Below are 17,059 nucleotides of genomic sequence, written 5' to 3'. Positions count from 1 at the left end.
AATCCTGGGGCAACACTTCAACTAACTAAATAAAGCCTGTTCACCACCTGGGAATCCTGGGGCAACACTTCAACTAACTAAATAAAGCCTGTTCACCACCTGGGAATCCTGGGGCAACACTTCAACTAACTAAATAAAGCCTGTTCACCAGCTGGGGAACCTCGGGTAACACATAGACTAAGTAACTGAAACCTGTTCACCAGCTGGGGAACCTCTGGTAACGCATAGACTAAGTAACTGAAACCTGTTCACCATCTGGGGAACCTCTGGTAACACATAGACTAAGTAACTGAAACCTGTTCACCAGCTGGGGAACCTCTGGTAACACATAGACTAAATAACTGAAACCTGTACCCAGCTGGGGAACCTCGGGTAACACATAGACTAAGTAACTGAAACCTGTTCACCATCTGGGGAACCTCGGGTAACACATAGACTAAGTAACTGAAACCTGTACCCAGCTGGGGAACCTCGGGTAACACATAGACTAAATAACTGAAGCCCGTTCACCATCTGGGGAACCTCGGGTAACACATAGACTAAGTAACTGAAGCCCGTTCACCATCTGGGGAACCTCGGGTAACACATAGACTAAGTAACTGAAACCTGTACCCAGCTGGGGAACCTCGGGTAACACATAGACTAAGTAACTGAAACCTGTTTACCATCTGGGGAACCTCGGGTAACACATAGACTAAGTAACTGAAACCTGTTCACCATCTGGGAAACCTCGGGTAACACATAGACTAAGTAACTGAAGCCCGTTCACCATCTGGGAAACCTCGGGTAACACATAGACTAAGTAACTGAAGCCCGTTCACCATCTGGGGAACCTCGGGTAACACATAGACTAAGTAACTGAAACCTGTTCACCATCTGGGGAACCTCGGGTAACACATAGACTAAGTAACTGAAACCTGTTCACCATCTGGGGAACCTCGGGTAACACATAGACTAAGTAACTGAAGCCCGTTTACCATCTGGGGAACCTCGGGTAACACATAGACTAAGTAACTGAAGCCCGTTCACCATCTGGGGAACCTCGGGTAACACATAGACTAAGTAACTGAAACCTGTTCACCAGCTGGGGAACCTTGACTACGAGTGTTGGTTGAAATTATGAAACTGAAGTGTATTTTGTGCTGCTGACACTGTACTGAGCAGGTTGTCAGCAAAGTAAAGTGTGTCTGGAGGAGTTCATGGTCTATTAAAGTCGAGTCAAGTAAACTAAGTGATGTGTTTGGGCCCTATCTTGCAGCTGGCGCAAAGTGCAACGCAAATGTAGTGTAGTAAGTAAAGTAAGATAAAGTACAGTAAAATTAACTAAAGATAAGAGTTTGTGTGTTTAGGCTAGAGGAGATTAAGGCAACGTAAAGTGACAAAGCGATATAAAGTAAAGTAAAGTACAGAGTTTGTGTCTTCAGGCTGGAGGAGTGCAGGATCATGTCCTCGGCGAAGCGCCCCCTGTGGTTGAACTGGGAGAACCCCGACATCATGTCCGAGCTGCTCTTCACCAACAACGAGATCATCTTCAAGAACGGAGATGGTAGCTAGCTCACTGCTAATGACAACACTGGTTTCAATGGAGAATGATAACCTTGCTAACAGGAGAACACTGCTCAGGGATTGTGGGTAATGTAGTGTGTAACCTGTGTGTGTGTGTTGCAGACCTGCGCCAGGACATGCTCACTCTGCAGATCATCAAGATCATGGAGAACATCTGGCAGAACCAGGGCCTGGACCTGCGGTGAGAACCTGTGACATCATCTGTACCTTTAACTGTGATGTCATCATCACACCTGGCTAACCGTGTGTGTGTGTGTGTGTGTGTCAGCATGCTGCCGTACGGCTGCCTGTCCATCGGGGACTGTGTGGGTCTGATCGAGGTGGTGAAGAACAGTTTCACCATCATGCAGATTCAGTGTAAGGGAGGTTTGAAGGGGGCACTGCAGTTCAACTCCAACACCCTGCACCACTGGATCAAGGACAAGAACAGAGGAGAGGCGTCAGTACCGTCTGTCTACCTGTCTGTCTACCTGTCTGTCTACCCGTCTGTCTACCTGTCTGTCTACCCGTCTGTCTACCTGTCTGTCTACCCGTCTGTCTACCTGTCTGTCTACCTGTCTGTCTACCCGTCTGTCTACCCGTCTGTCTACCTGTCTGTCTACCTGTCTGTCTACCCGTCTGTCTACCTGTCTGTCTACCTGTCTGTCTCAGTACCCATCTGTCTACCTGTCTGTCTACCCGTCTGTCTACCTGTCTGTCTACCTGTCTGTCTCAGTACCCGTCTGTCTACCCGTCTGTCTACCTGTCTGTCTACCTGTCTGTCTACCCATCTGTCTACCTGTCTGTCTACCTGTCTGTCTCAGTACCCATCTGTCTACCTGTCTGTCTACCCGTCTGTCTACCTGTCTGTCTACCTGTCTGTCTCAGTACCCGTCTGTCTACCCGTCTGTCTACCTGTCTGTCTACCTGTCTGTCTACCCATCTGTCTACCTGTCTGTCTACCTGTCTGTCTCAGTACCCATCTGTCTACCTGTCTGTCTACCCGTCTGTCTACCTGTCTGTCTACCTGTCTGTCTCAGTACCCGTCTGTCTACCCGTCTGTCTACCTGTCTGTCTACCTGTCTGTCTACCCATCTGTCTACCTGTCTGTCTACCTGTCTGTCTCAGTACCCATCTGTCTACCTGTCTGTCTACCCGTCTGTCTACCTGTCTGTCTACCTGTCTGTCTCAGTACCCGTCTGTCTACCCGTCTGTCTACCTGTCTGTCTACCTGTCTGTCTACCCATCTGTCTACCTGTCTGTCTACCTGTCTGTCTCAGTACCCATCTGTCTACCTGTCTGTCTACCCGTCTGTCTACCTGTCTGTCTACCTGTCTGTCTCAGTACCCGTCTGTCTACCTGTCTGTCTACCTGTCTGTCTACCTGGCCATCTGCCCGACTACCTGTCTGTCTCACTTCCTGTCTGTCCCTCAGGTATGACCGGGCCATCGACCTGTTCACCAGGTCATGTGCAGGTTACTGCGTAGCAACGTTCATCCTGGGAATCGGAGACCGACACAACTCCAACATCATGGTGAAGGAGAACGGACAGGTGAGCTGGTCCTCCGCAGATCCTGAGACTGTCTGTCCTCTCAGCTAACTCCTCCTCCTCCTCCTGCAGCTGTTCCACATCGACTTTGGCCACTTCCTGGATCACAAGAAGAAGAAGTTTGGGTACAAGAGGGAGCGAGTACCCTTTGTCCTGACCCAGGACTTCCTCATCGTCATCAGTAAAGGAGTCCAGGAGTCCACCAAGACCAAGGAGTTTGAGAGGTCTCACCTGCACCTGTCTAATGCCGGCCCTCCCACTTCCTGCCTGTCTCGCTCTCTGTTAACCTGTCTGTCTGTGCTTCAGGTTCCAGGAGATGTGTTATAAAGCCTACCTGGCCATCCGGCAGCACGCCAGCCTCTTCATCAACCTGTTCTCCCTCCTGCTGGGCTGCGGGATGCCCGAACTGCAGAGCTTCGACGACATCGCCTACCTGAGGAAGACCCTGGCCCTGGGTAAGACAGACAGGCTGAGGGAGACAGACAGGCTGAGAGTCCTTTCTCCTGACAGATACAAGAATAAGACACCAAGAGAAAACTGAATAAAGTGTTCAAATGTATAAAATGATGAATATGTCTCACATTGTTCTTTACCTGTCTGTCCATCTGTCTGTCTCTCAGAGAAGAGCCAGCAGGAGGCGTTGGAGTATTTCACCAAACAGATGAACGACGCTCATCACGGAGGCTGGAGCACCAAGATGGACTGGATCTTCCACACCATCAGACACATGCCCAACGAACACTGATACAAACTTTATATATATACATATAAACACATGTAGTATGTACACTGCTCAGAAACATTAAGGGACACTTAACCATCACCGAGTAACATCAAGTCAGTTAAACCTCAGGAGATCAATCTGTCTGCCTGCAACATCATCCAGCAGGACCGCTTTGGCGGTGATGGTCTGGGGAGGCATACCTTTGGATGGTCGCAAAGACCTCAACGTGCTGCTGTTGGGAGACACTTTCAGACCTTAGGTCCTGGTCAACGTGCTGCTGTTGGGAGACACTTTCAGACCTTAGGTCCTGGTCAACGTGCTGCTGTTGGGAGACACTTTCAGACCTTAGGTCCTGGTCAACGTGCTGCTGTTGGGAGACACTTTCAGACCTTAGGTCCTGGTCAACGTGCTGCTGTTGGGAGACACTTTCAGACCTTAGGTCCTGGTCAACGTGCTGCTGTTGGGAGACACTTTCAGACCTTAGGTCCTGGTCAACGTGCTGCTGTTGGGAGACACTTTCAGACCTTAGGTCCTGGTCAACGTGCTGCTGTTGGGAGACACTTTCAGACCTTAGGTCCTGGTCAACGTGCTGCTGTTGGGAGACACTTTCAGACCTTAGGTCCTGGTCAACGTGCTGCTGTTGGGAGACACTTTCAGACCTTAGGTCCTGGTCAACGTGCTGCTGTTGGGAGACACTTTCAGACCCTACCCTGGTGCAGTGGGTCCGGGGTTCCTCCTGGTGCAGGACAGTGTCTGGCCTCATTAATGCCATTGACTGGCCCTCACGTTCCCCAGACCTGAACCTCTGGCACGTTATGTATCGGTGCATCCCACATCACCAAGTACCACCGCAGACTGTCCAGGAACTTACTGATGCCCTGATCCAGGTCTGGGAGGAGATCCACCAGGACACCATCCACGGTCTCATGACCACGACGTTATTGGCAGTAGAACCAGCCACTGGGAGGCCGAACACACTGCCGAGTCACATGATGATGATGAAAGTCTTCAGCTCGGATCAGCCTGTGGTTTCAGTTTTTTACTTAACCCAGCCCTGAGTCGCTTGGTGAATTTTCATTTTGTTGTTTAAGTACGCAGTGTACACTGATCCGTTCATCGAGTGTTCCCTTCAGGTTATTGAGCAGTGTAGAAACACAACACTATAAATACAACATATACTGTATACTCTAACGCACACACTGTGTGTTCACTGCACTACGATGAGGATGGAAGTGTCTGAATGGGATGGTTGTCATAGCAACAGGAATCTCAGGGTCACAGGTCAGAGGGCAGGTTGAGGAAGCCAAAGGCATGCTGGGAAAAGACGATGATGATGATGATGATGTCGTAAATGTCTTCCAGTCGGTGCTACAGTTAGCCTGTTAGCTTTGCTAGCTGCTCTGAAAACAGACAGATTTTTAAAGGAAACAAACTTTATTGTTGAGGCGAACATTTGAATCAAACTTTATTGAGAAGTAACTTTATGAACCGACGGTTGTTGGTAGAATTTGAACAAAGCCAGCTTTATTGAAAACCAGCAAAGTGAACACTGGTCACTGTGAGAGCAATAAAACCTCACATAACTGATCAATACTTTGATTATGACAATCAGGAGTTCTGACCAATAGGAAGGCAGAGCTCACCAGCTGTGGGCGGAGTCATGGTGATCAAGAACAAACGAACCAATCATGTTTAACAGGTTCAGACGGACTCCAGAACAGCCAATAGTCTGCAGTTCAAACAAACAGTAATATCATGATATCCAGTCCAGATAATTTAATATATATCAGTTATTGATCGTTTTCTCTCAAAGTATTCTGCTTTTATTTATATGGCACCTTTATTTTTAGATATTACAACAAAATATTTGACCTCTTTTCTTTGTAAAATTACGTCTTTATTTTGAGATATTGCTGCTTTTTTCTCTTAAATTGCTTTTATTAGTAAGAGTTATGGCTTCATTTTGAAAACAACACTATTGTATTACAGTTGGTTTTTATTTCTCAGTAGATTATTGAAGTCGCAGCTGGTGACAGACTCGAGTCTTAATGAACTCTTTTAAAGTATTTTAAAGAGATAGATTCTCTGAACTGATCTGAATTCAGCTTCTATTGAATCAACATATCAAGTTTTATCAGGGATCAAAGTCTTTCCACGACAATCTGAACCAATCAGCTGCTCGTTAGTCGTTAGCTGGGCTTCGTTAGCCGTTAGCTGGGCTTCGTTAGCCGTTAGCTGGGCTTCGTTAGCCGTTAGCTGGGCTTCGTTAGCCGTTAGCTGGGCTTCGTTAGCCTTTAGTGCACTGTGTCTAGTAAACCACGCTAGGCTAGTTGTTAGCCTGTTAGCTGAGCTGGTTCACTCTATCCCATAGTAAGTTATTAGTTAGCTGAGCTGTTGCACTGGAACAATGAATTGTAGCGTAGCATAGCATCAATGGAAACCCTTCCCCTCTTGTTCCATTGGCTGCCAGCCACCAAGGGGCGGGGCTACAGTCAGAACGCCATTTTTAATGTTAAGGTTTGTGTTTGTTTCTGCGCAGGTCAGAGGTCAGTCTAAGTCCCTCCCACAGGTCAGTAACCATGACAACCTGTGAGGCGGCCTGACCCCGCCTCCTGCTGTTTCAGATCTTTTATTGATTTCTGACATCATCGACTGTGCTGGTTACCATAGTAACTGAATATGTGGACATGTGATTTTTAAACTGGTGTATTGATGATCGATTGGTGTATTTAACAGGCATGACGGTTTCTAATGTTGGTTTTGTGAAAACTATTGATCCCGATCGATTCTCTCCACTTTGTCTCTTTTTCTAAAAAAGATTTGGACTTTTTCTGAAAATATAACGAGTGAAGAGGGAAGAGGAGAGGCTGCAGAGGCCACGCCCACAGACGGCAGGCTCAGCCAATCACAGCGCCCGAGCAGCCTCCACGCCTAACATATACTGATCAGGGCTTTTTAAACTGAAGTTTACAACAGGTCACCTGGGGGCGGAGTCTGATGTGTGACATCACACTGCAGGATCCAGGTGTAAGCACGTATTGATCTCTGGCTGTGTAATCCTGGGTTATTGTTTTATTAAAATAAAAGCTCTACAGGTGTGCTGTGTGTGGTTGGTCACCTACAGTCAGAACGAGGAACACCTGGACGGATTTCACCACCTCTCCGAGAGAGGTCACGGCCAGTGAACTTGACAGGTTTGACAGCTTAATGGTAGCTTGTTCATAATAATCAGCTGAGAACTTGATTCTGATCGCGTCCGGATCCCAGTTGTCAAATAATAGACGGGTCCGGTCCGGTTCCAGATGGTACATTTCTGCATGCACACATTTTTGTGTGAATTCTTCTTACTTGTAATACAACGAGATTCTTTCTCTCAAAACATAAAACATAAACCCAAATTTATATATTATAAGAAATAATTTTATAAAGCTGTTGTAACGTCCATTAAAGAGTGAGTGCAGTGCAGATTAAACCTTCCCTTAAAACTTCCCCATACTCAACGTGTACCCGAGTATTTAAACCTCTCCTGTATTTGCGGCGGACCTGAGTTTTTAAACCTTCCCGTCCTCGCTGTGTACCTGAGTGTTTAAGAAGAACTGTGCTCTGAAAAAGTGCTCTGAATAAAAAGAAACACATTTTCCATACAAGGAGTAGCCAGGAAGAGAAATAAATCAATAGAGAAGTAAGGAACGGGATAAGGAAAGATAAAATCATGTATAAGGATAAGGTGGAACAGGTACAGTAGTACTTTGTGCAGATTGGAGTGAATTCAAAGCAATGTCCTCAGTTACTCAGGGAAGAGGAGATACTGTAGCACTGTACTTTTAAATCATCTCATGTCTTTTAAATGATGTCACCATCAGTCGGGAGTGTTTTAAGAACCATCTAAATAAGGTCAATACCAGGAAGGACCCTGGACCTGAGCTCGTCTGTGGGTGGATACTGCTGTTGTGTCCTCCCACAGAGAGTAGTGTTATTCCAACGATCTGGAAATCCTCTAACGTGATCCTGGTTCCTAAGATCAGCAAACCAGGGCCACTGAATGATTTCAGGCCTGTTGCTTTAACATCACTAATTATGAAGGTATTCGAGAAAATTATTAAAAACCTGGTGCTATCATCTGTAGAGGGAAGACTTGACCTAACAGCCGCCTATCGAGCGGGGAGGGGAGTAAAGGATGCAAAGCGTTTATCATTTTATATATAAGCATCTAGCCAAACGTTTAAATTAAACAATTAAATTATACAAGGAGACATAAACGTATACATCTATTTTAATTAGCTTCTTTATTTATTCACCTTTGTAATAATTACCTTATTTATTTATTGTCTGTTATACTCTTCAACATTATTTATTAATTACTTCTTTTTTAAATGTATTTATTTATGTGTGTGTTTAAATATTTTTGTCTGTTTTATTCTTCCGTTGCATTTTCTACCTATTTATTTCCCCAATGGTATTTATTTCTGCCTGTTCTTTTTACATTTCTTCTTTTTACATACATGCATTTCTGCCTCATTATGCAAATGAGGAGGGGCGGGGTCTCAAGTGGTGAACTTCTCTCCTATTGGTGGACCAGTCTAGGCCTAATCTGCCTGCAGACATCAGTCAGATGGACAGTTGTTGATGTTGCTAGCATGTTGCTAAGTGAGCAGAAAAACACACTCTAAGGTTCAGATAAGTTACTAAACAGAAAAACCTGTTTGTCTGATGTTCAGTGTACTTTGGTGCATATTGTACCTTTGGATTTATGCTCTTTAAAGATTGCTAGCTGCGCGCTAATGCTAATATTAAGATGTGCGTTACCTTAAAAGCCGTTAAAGAAAATATAAATGTTACATATAAATGTGATGATAAATAATTAATGTGCCAATGTTAAATACAAATTGTTCATGATATGTACTTAGTGCTAAAATACTAGTTACATGTGGTAATTAAATTTACAAGGTGTGTCTTTAGCCATTGGTCATCCGCTGGATGGAAGAATAAGTTAATGAGATCTCATGTTGGAAACGGAGAAACAGAATCACGCTCTACTCTGCACTGCTTGTGTAGGTTGCTTTTTTGTTATTTTCACTACAACGAGAGAAGTTCACGAATCAGAGACGGCCGCGTGAAATGGAAAAGATCTAAGGTGACGTGTGTGAAGTATCAACAAGGATGTTCATTTATGCTCAGCTGCCAATTCCACACCTGCGCAGTGTGTTCACCCTGAAAACAGCTGGGTTATTTCATCTACCCAACCGCTGGGTTATGAAACATTTTACCCATTATGGGCATTTATATGGAATTTGGGTTATTTTGTGCAACTCATGCATTGAGTCAAAATCCATCAACCCCACGTTCATCGTTTGACCCAGCATGTGGGTTGTTTGTGCTTCGAGTACAGAGACACACGCTGACGTCTGACGCCATTAACGAAAATTCAAGATGGCTACCCGATGCGAGCGAGAAGAATTTGAAAGTAACGGAGCAAAACTGTCAATAACCTATGTAACAAAAGTCGAGAGAACCAAGATTTATTCGCAGCGCTGTGAAATAAATGTTTTTTGTGTTCATGAACTTCTATTTTACCGCCGTGTGAGCTCTCGGAGGACCGCTTCAGCATGTAGAGGCAGTTTGGCGCGTTACTTTCATGCTAACGTTAACGGACGTTAGCATGAAAGTAACGTAACGTTGTGACTGAAGCCTTCGCCTGACAGTCGGCAGAGAATGCACTTTAGTCTGAGTAAAAACATTTTGGCTCTGTTGTCAGGCGCAGGTACCTTTACAGTAAGGCTAACGCTAGAAGTAAGCTAGCTCACATTGAGGTAACGTTAACTTTGCACTATTGTGAACTGCTGTCACTGTCAGTTAACTCACGTTAGTTTACGTTATATTGTGGAGACAGTCAACCTCTGCGTTATATTATATATATATATAATATAATATAAATATTGTTGATGCATGGTTTAAAAGTTTAGTTTTACTAGCTGTAAACCTAATGATTCTCCGCAGCCCTTTTATTGCAGAGACTAGTTGCCTCGTCTGAAGTGTCTGTAACGTTAATATTTGTAAAGGAGTATTTTTCCACTGTGGTAGTGAAACCTTTTAACTAGTGAAGAATGCTCAGTTTGTATTGAAACTGTTTTATCATTTGTTCATTTTGATGTTTGTGGTAACGTTACGTTGACATGAGTTGCGTTATTACACAAAAGTGTTATTTAGCGTCTCAGATATTAATGGGATGAACAAAATAACAGAAGCACCTGTCCCTGTGATACAAATTACCAGCAGCACAACAAACTGCAGTTTTCAAAATGATCATACAGTCGAATCAACAACTCTCCAAAACTGAACATGATCATTTTCATGGAGGATTTATGGCAGGAATGTTGTATTACTGCAGTACTTTTTAGCTAGATGTAACTGATAAACTGGTAACTTACTCTTAGAGACTAAACACATTAAACTATTCCAGTATCACATGTTTGTGACAAGTGTTTACATTATTGCCATTATTGTGTAAACTAATAAAAAGTTGGTGTTCATATATTGTTCGTCCATTAAGGACTATAGAGAGTGCTGCTGAAGGGATTTCATCATGTCCATAATCACCTGACTTGCAAAAGCAGCTCTTGTACCGGTGAGTAAGTGAAATGATAAAATATAGTATTTTAAAAAATCAGCAATTGATGATGATCTTAACTGGACTTATGGGAATTCTTTGTGTTTTATCTGCTCCTGCAGGATTAAGTATTGAGTGACACCACAGCTGTCCAAGGTGTTTTCAATTTGCACATCTCTGCATCAGAGTTAGTATATTTCGTTCGAATTATTCAAGATTATGTAGACTTTATGCTTTTTATACTGCATAGATTTGAAAGACTTGAGTTTAGGTATTTAAAGGAACATACGGGCATCATTTGAACTTACTTATTAAATGTGTCATTCTTTTGCTTAGCTTTCTAGTACATGATCACTTTAACAGTTGTTTCAAGCCTATTTTAAATGGCTATTCTTTGGCTGCACTGAACACATAATACTTTTTACTTGTCCAAGCGACCGATGCCATCGATGATTGATCCCTGTAGGGTCTACGGACAGGTGCAGAGGAACAGACAGAGAGATGTAGTGCAGGACACACGCTGATCCATCCAAAAGTTGTTCACATGGAATCTGTGTGATACAGCGAGAGAAAAACAAAGAGGTGTGAGCTGTTACTGCAGAATACTGGGGTCCAGCCCTGCTGCACTGGCTTCCAAATATCTTTTGTCATGTTGTAAGTCTTGTCTTATAAGTAGTTTCAGCTGGATGGATTTATTATTGTTATTGCTGTTGTTGCTAATACTAGTGTTATTATTCTTTTAGAATTACATTGGTTTAACTGTTACACTATAACAACATTTGTATAATGATAATTATTTTGATTATCAATCTAGAAACAACATGATGTACATGAGAGGCATTCTGGCCCTTCGTGCGAGAGGATGACTGATTTCTTCAAGACCCGCAATGTAAATCCTCAGTATACTTGCACACAATGTCGATATCATTGAAATGTACTATGGCAAACCAACTTTAATGCCTCTCTGACAGACGTGGATATTTTACAACAAGAGCAGGTAAAGCAGCAGTGAACACACGGGGCGCAGATGTTGGTTTCGGTTATTTGAAAGGTTATGTGATTAACAAGCCGGCACGCAGCTCACCTGCTGCCCTGATAACGTATCGTGGAGTTCTGTTTCGCTTAGGTAACTTTATCAAACACACTGCTGATGGAGAAAGCAGGAGAAGTCCGAGGCAGGTGCAAAGCAGGTATATTTAAAAGTAAAACCTGCTTTCACAGGGCAGTATAATTATAATAAGATTACAATCACGGCGCCGGCTCAACGTCACGATGTCGTTCAGACATCGTCTCTTGGCACAAGCCTAATTTATAGGAGTATTTTTTCTTTCTAGTCTATCTCAATAAAATGCTCAAACATGACTTGTACAATAAAACAGGTATTGGTGGCTGTTATCATTCCTGTTGATCCTATTGTAAGAAATTAGGCACAAACTCCTTTCATGCAAAAATGAAACAGGCTTATTACCTCTGTACCACCGCACTGATGCAGTAATTTGTTCTAAAACTGGCACCAACAAAGTATTGAGTGCAGAAATGAACATATTTATCAGAAGGTTGACACTTTTGTATTTTGACCCATTTGGACCAGACTCTATGAGGTGGACTCTAAAGAAGTCTTCTAAAGCTACAGACCGTTAGCGGCCCACCTGTCTGACCACCTGTCTGCCCACCTGTCTGCCCACCTGTCTGCCCACCTGTCTGCCCACCTGTCTGACCACCTGTCTGCCCACCTGTCTGACCACCTGTCTGCCCACCTGTCTGACCACCTGTCTGCCCACCTGTCTGCCCACCTGGCGGCCAGATAGGACAGTCAGATAGGTCATGTAGATAGGTATGTGTTTATTGTACTGATAGATCATCAATCGATTTATGGCTTTTTAGGTCAATAGAGGTCTGAATCCTTTTTTAAATTGTTTTTGTAATGTGAGCTATATGCCGTAACCATCAATACTTAATCAAAAAAGGTTGAATTAGAGATGCACTGAATCTTTTCCAAATTGTAAAGCTAACTAGACTTTATCATAAAACAATCATTTCTCTAGTGAGGACCAGGAAAATATTTTAATTCTACTATTGTAGTCGGTAGACATTTGGTCCTGACTCACTCGCTCTCTTGTATTGTTTCTTTTTTAGCCTGGAACAAACCTCCATGAGATGCAAACCATCCCCCCACATGGTGACGCTGGGAAATGATCAGAGTGCATTTGTTGTTCACTATAGACCTGTTGACTGTTCAGCCAGTTCATTTGTAATTGTGTTTTGCTCTGAATGTTTTCCTACCTGAGTGATATGAACGGCACCAGTTCCACTATATTGTTGATATTAATTAATGTAATACATTTTTCAAAGATTCCATTATGTTGTTTTATTTTTGCATCAGTGGTACGTAACGTGTTGGGCAGTAATTGGCCTACTGCACGACCGTGCTGCAGCTCAGCGGCACCGGACCTTCTGTTGTTAGTCAAGAAGCTAAAGGAGAACCGGAGAACAGGGGGAGAGGTACTTTCAGCAGCTGTAAGTAGCTGCTGCCATTATTGTGTCACAAGGTGCAAACAACTTTGTCGTCCGTTGTAAACTTTGTGCGACAAACAAAAAGTTTTCTACCGCGAACAATTCTACATTCATGCTGAGGCTAATTGAAGCATCAGCTAAACACAGCAACGTGAAACTCAGAGAGAAACTCCGGCCGCTGCTGCCAGTGACGCTTGGACTCATGGGGCCAGAGTGGCGTTAAAATAGACCAGTAGTAGAGTAGCTGACAGCCTGATAGCCTGTGCTGAGTAACTAGTAGGTAATGTTGTTTCTGAGTAACTTGCCCAACACTGAGTTGACAATAAGGATCAGATAAATTGGGAATGTTTTGATTATTGCTTGTTAGAGACTAATGTCTAATGTTTACTTTGACTTTGTCTCTGTTGATCACTCATGTGTGAGAGGTTGCTTTTTAAGGTTTTGGCCCGTTATTAAGTCATTTCTTGTGAATGGTTGTGACAGGGTTTATATAAGGCCTTTTCACACGGGTCGATCCTCATCAACAGACAGGCAAACAAGCGCCCCGTGAGGTAACCATGGCAACGGCTTCTGTGTAACCGGCACGATCCCGTTAAACTGTCGCGGTCGTTCTCGTCTCACCCGCGCGCCCGCTGCCATTATTTAGTTAGAGACTCAATTATTGCATGTTGCACATTTAGCTGATGAAGTTTGGTAAAAATGAAAACAAATTAATAATCATTATAGAGTGGTTGCGATGGCGCAGTGGATTAGACCCTTGTCTTTGATTCCCACTGCAACACATCCATTAAATAAGTTATTGTCATGTTTCTGTATTTTCAGCATTTACAGCCCTTAATAATGAGAGTCCCAAAGCCTAATTAGACTTCTGTCATCATGCCCCCGTGTTTCCCGTACGTTCATTTATTCATGGCGGCCCGCCACAATATCAACGCTGACTTTTTTTTACTAGGCCTATTTAAAATCGTATTTGATTGCAGAGCACATCCCGTCGCTCGTCCTTCTCTCTCTCTCTCTCCCTCATGAGCACCGCTGCACAAATCAGTCCAACACAACGCTGTCAGTGTCGGAGACCCAACAAAGTTTTCAGCAAACACGTAAGGAGTCCAGCTAATAAGGAGAGCTAAGTTAATGTTAAACACCTGGGTTTCCTTTGCTAGCACGCTGTTTATAGCTGGATGTCAATATGGACTCCACAGCACGACGTGGTGGATCGTACCATCTGGGCTGGTGTGCAGCCTAAATAACTATACTCTGCATTTATCCAAAGTATATTTATCTAAATAAGTTCATATTACTCTACAACTGTAAAAATCAACTCACATCTACGTGATCATTGATCAACAGAAGGTCGTTCCCGTCGTTTTTATGCTTCGTACCTTTGGTATTACATGATGCCCCCGGTCATCTTGGGTTCAGAGGCGGTACAGGGCAGCTAGCTAACGTAGGCTAAAAGCAGGTGGGGAAATGGCGTTGTGTTTGTGGCTTTGTGTTTGTGGCTTTGTGGTTTGTGGCGTCCTGCTACTGTTGATGGTACCTTAAATAAAACTTTGAGGACTCTGGATGTTCCATGTCCTGCTGTAGTTGACTCTTCTGCATCAGGTGATCCCGTTGGTAAAATAGGATCCAGTGTATTCTGGTGTCAAACGCAGTAAGACACCTATTCTCTGAGCTAAGTCCTGTCGTCAGTCTTTCTGTCCCAGCATACCGACGCAGGACAGCGTCAGAGAGGACCTTCAGCTTCTGATCAGGAACAGATAAGTCAGGCACAGCTGGGGGGAAGGGAGGACAAACCTTTCATGGAGGACAACAGAGTTCAGAGGAAAGTTTGCTGAATGAATCCAGTTGTGAGGCCTCGGAGTGAAACGGAGACGCATATAGAAGTTTTGGAGAAGCAGAGGAACCGAGGACTGTCCAGACTTCATGAACTGGGACATTCCCCAGTTGAAACTTCCCACATCAAAGCGTTCCAGGCGCATGTGAACGAAACCATGGCTGACCGTGACACAGTGCACAGACAGTTGCACCCTCAGCAGTGTTAATTAAAAGGCTTAACTGCAACAGCTGACATAAAAGTCAGTCAGTGTTGGAGGTTCTACTTTCTAATGTTTTGGCATTTTTAACAATGACTTTTATGACGTTCTTTTCTGTAGCCAGCTACCTAATGTGCAAAACATATTTCTACATCAGCGTACATGCAGAACAGGTTTTACTATATGACCGTGTGTATTATTTTCATTTAAATACATGCAAATATGCGTTTTGTTGCCTTTCCCATTTACAGCGTGTGCTTCCGAGGCCGCTGACTTTGTTTTCTGACGTCATTCAGCTGATTCTCGTGAAGTCGGGGAACAAATCTTTTCTCCGAGTTCACAAAGTGGCGTTCCAGGATAGTTTTTCTAGTTGGAGGTCGGAAATTTCCCAGTTCCGAGTTTCCTGGAACGCAGCATTAAATGAGCAGCAAAGGACTGTGGGAAACTGGAGCAGGTGTGGACAGCCATGTTAACGTGCTCGGCTGCAGAGTCTACCTTCTTTCAACTCTGGTGGTTTCTCTGTCCTCCTGCCCTGCTACAGGCAGGACCGTAAACCTGCTGCCCCCCATTGAACTGGCCCCCCCCCCCCCCTCTCCTCAAGTTGGACTTTATCATTTGAGTTGTGGACATTTAAGTTTGAGCGATTTGTTTTCTTTATTGCTTTAACAGAAAAGAAAGATGTTGTGTGTGCGTGCTGACCGCACGGTGGATTATTGTTGGACTTTGAATACAGCTGACGTTATTTGGAGTGACTGAATTAGAGTCGGGTGGTTTTCTGTTATTATTGCTCTCTGCTCAAGATAAAATGTTTTAGATTTTAATGCGTCATAAATTAGCTGAAAAGGCGTTGTTGTGTTGATGATACTCTTACTAATCTCATTTTCCAACAACATAATACAACATGATGGACACAAACTGCAGCCTGCTGTCATCTTAACATGCTGGATAAGAAGCAGCAGCTTCAGGTGGCCTGAGAGGCGAAAACAAACAACCTTTAATTGTTCTGGTCTCTTGGCATTCTGAAATCGAGAAGTTGGACAAGTGGTCGAACTCTAACAATGAGGCACCCTGAGCCATTTTCTGCCTCTTAAAGGAAGTTTTTCCTTGCCTCTGTCTCTTAGTGCTGCTCTCAACTGTTGGGCTTCTGTAAATAGCATCACAGAGTTCGGTCTAGACCTGCTCTTTATGAAAAGCGCTGTGAGATAACTGTTGTTGTGATTTGGCGCTATATAAATAAAATTGAATTGAAGAAAAACTGAAAATGAGAAATTTTGTATTTGCAGTTTAAGTATGAGATGGACAATCCTGTGGCTCGTTTCCTGATTAAGAAACCTCTAACCAATCAGAGGACAGCACACTTCTTCCTCCACGTTGACCTCAATCGTTTCTCACTTAACTGTAATGTTAAAAACACCTGAACAAACAGAAGCACAGAGTCAGTCTGTTTCTTTTCTGTCTGAAGTCACTTCCTCTCTGACTGTTTATTAATGTGAAGCTGCTGCCATCTGGTGGCTCAGAGAGATACTGCAGGTGGAGGCCATGGATTTACTACAGTCTAATGTTAGTTACTGAAGAAATGATGTCTCTACTGTCTGAAGAGAGAGAGAGAGTCTATTTAAAGGTCTAGTGTCAGTCTAATGTTAGTGATTAAACTAAAGAAATGATGTCTCTACTGACCATTTTAATACAGTCTGAAGCTGAAACTAGTTAGAAACCTCTAAAGAGAGAGAGAGAGTCTATTTAAAGGTCTAGTGTCAGTCTAATGTTAGTGATTAAACTAAAGAAATGATGTCTCTACAGACCATTTTAATACAGTCTGAAGCTGAAACTAGTTAGAAACCTCTAAAGAGAGAGAGAGAGTCTATTTAAAGGTCTAGTGTCAGTCTAATGTTAGTGATTAAACTAAAGAAATGATGTCTCTACTGACCATTTTAATACAGTCTGAAGCTGAAACTAGTTAGAAACCTCTAAAGAGAGAGAGAGAGTCTATTTAAAGGTCTAGTGTCAGTCTAATGTTAGTGATTAAACTAAAGAAATGATGTCTCTACAGACCATTTTAATACAGTCTGAAGCTGAAACTAGTTAGA

The 17,059-nt window shown here is 43.5% G+C and overlaps 1 protein-coding gene across 1 annotated transcript in view; it reads left to right on the top strand.

Moving 5' to 3' along the window:
* zgc:158659 (uncharacterized protein LOC791141 homolog) overlaps positions 1 to 5,669 on the top strand; it is a 34,178-nt gene extending 28,509 nt beyond the window's left edge. The window contains exons 22-28 of the mRNA XM_046064614.1: positions 1,425 to 1,546; positions 1,669 to 1,747; positions 1,835 to 2,005; positions 2,980 to 3,097; positions 3,167 to 3,318; positions 3,401 to 3,549; positions 3,715 to 5,669. Of these exons, the coding sequence (XP_045920570.1) occupies positions 1,425 to 1,546; positions 1,669 to 1,747; positions 1,835 to 2,005; positions 2,980 to 3,097; positions 3,167 to 3,318; positions 3,401 to 3,549; positions 3,715 to 3,839 (916 nt within the window). The 3' untranslated portion in view covers positions 3,840 to 5,669. The remainder of the gene's footprint in view (positions 1 to 1,424; positions 1,547 to 1,668; positions 1,748 to 1,834; positions 2,006 to 2,979; positions 3,098 to 3,166; positions 3,319 to 3,400; positions 3,550 to 3,714) is intronic.
* The last annotated feature ends 11,390 nt before the right edge of the window (positions 5,670 to 17,059 follow it).

Source organism: Micropterus dolomieu, linkage group LG12 (genome assembly GCF_021292245.1).
Source record: "Micropterus dolomieu isolate WLL.071019.BEF.003 ecotype Adirondacks linkage group LG12, ASM2129224v1, whole genome shotgun sequence".
In the NCBI taxonomy this organism is placed as follows: domain Eukaryota; kingdom Metazoa; phylum Chordata; class Actinopteri; order Centrarchiformes; family Centrarchidae; genus Micropterus; species Micropterus dolomieu.
The sequence above is the reverse complement of the archived record's forward strand: the minus strand, read 5'-3'. Positions and strand labels throughout refer to the sequence as shown.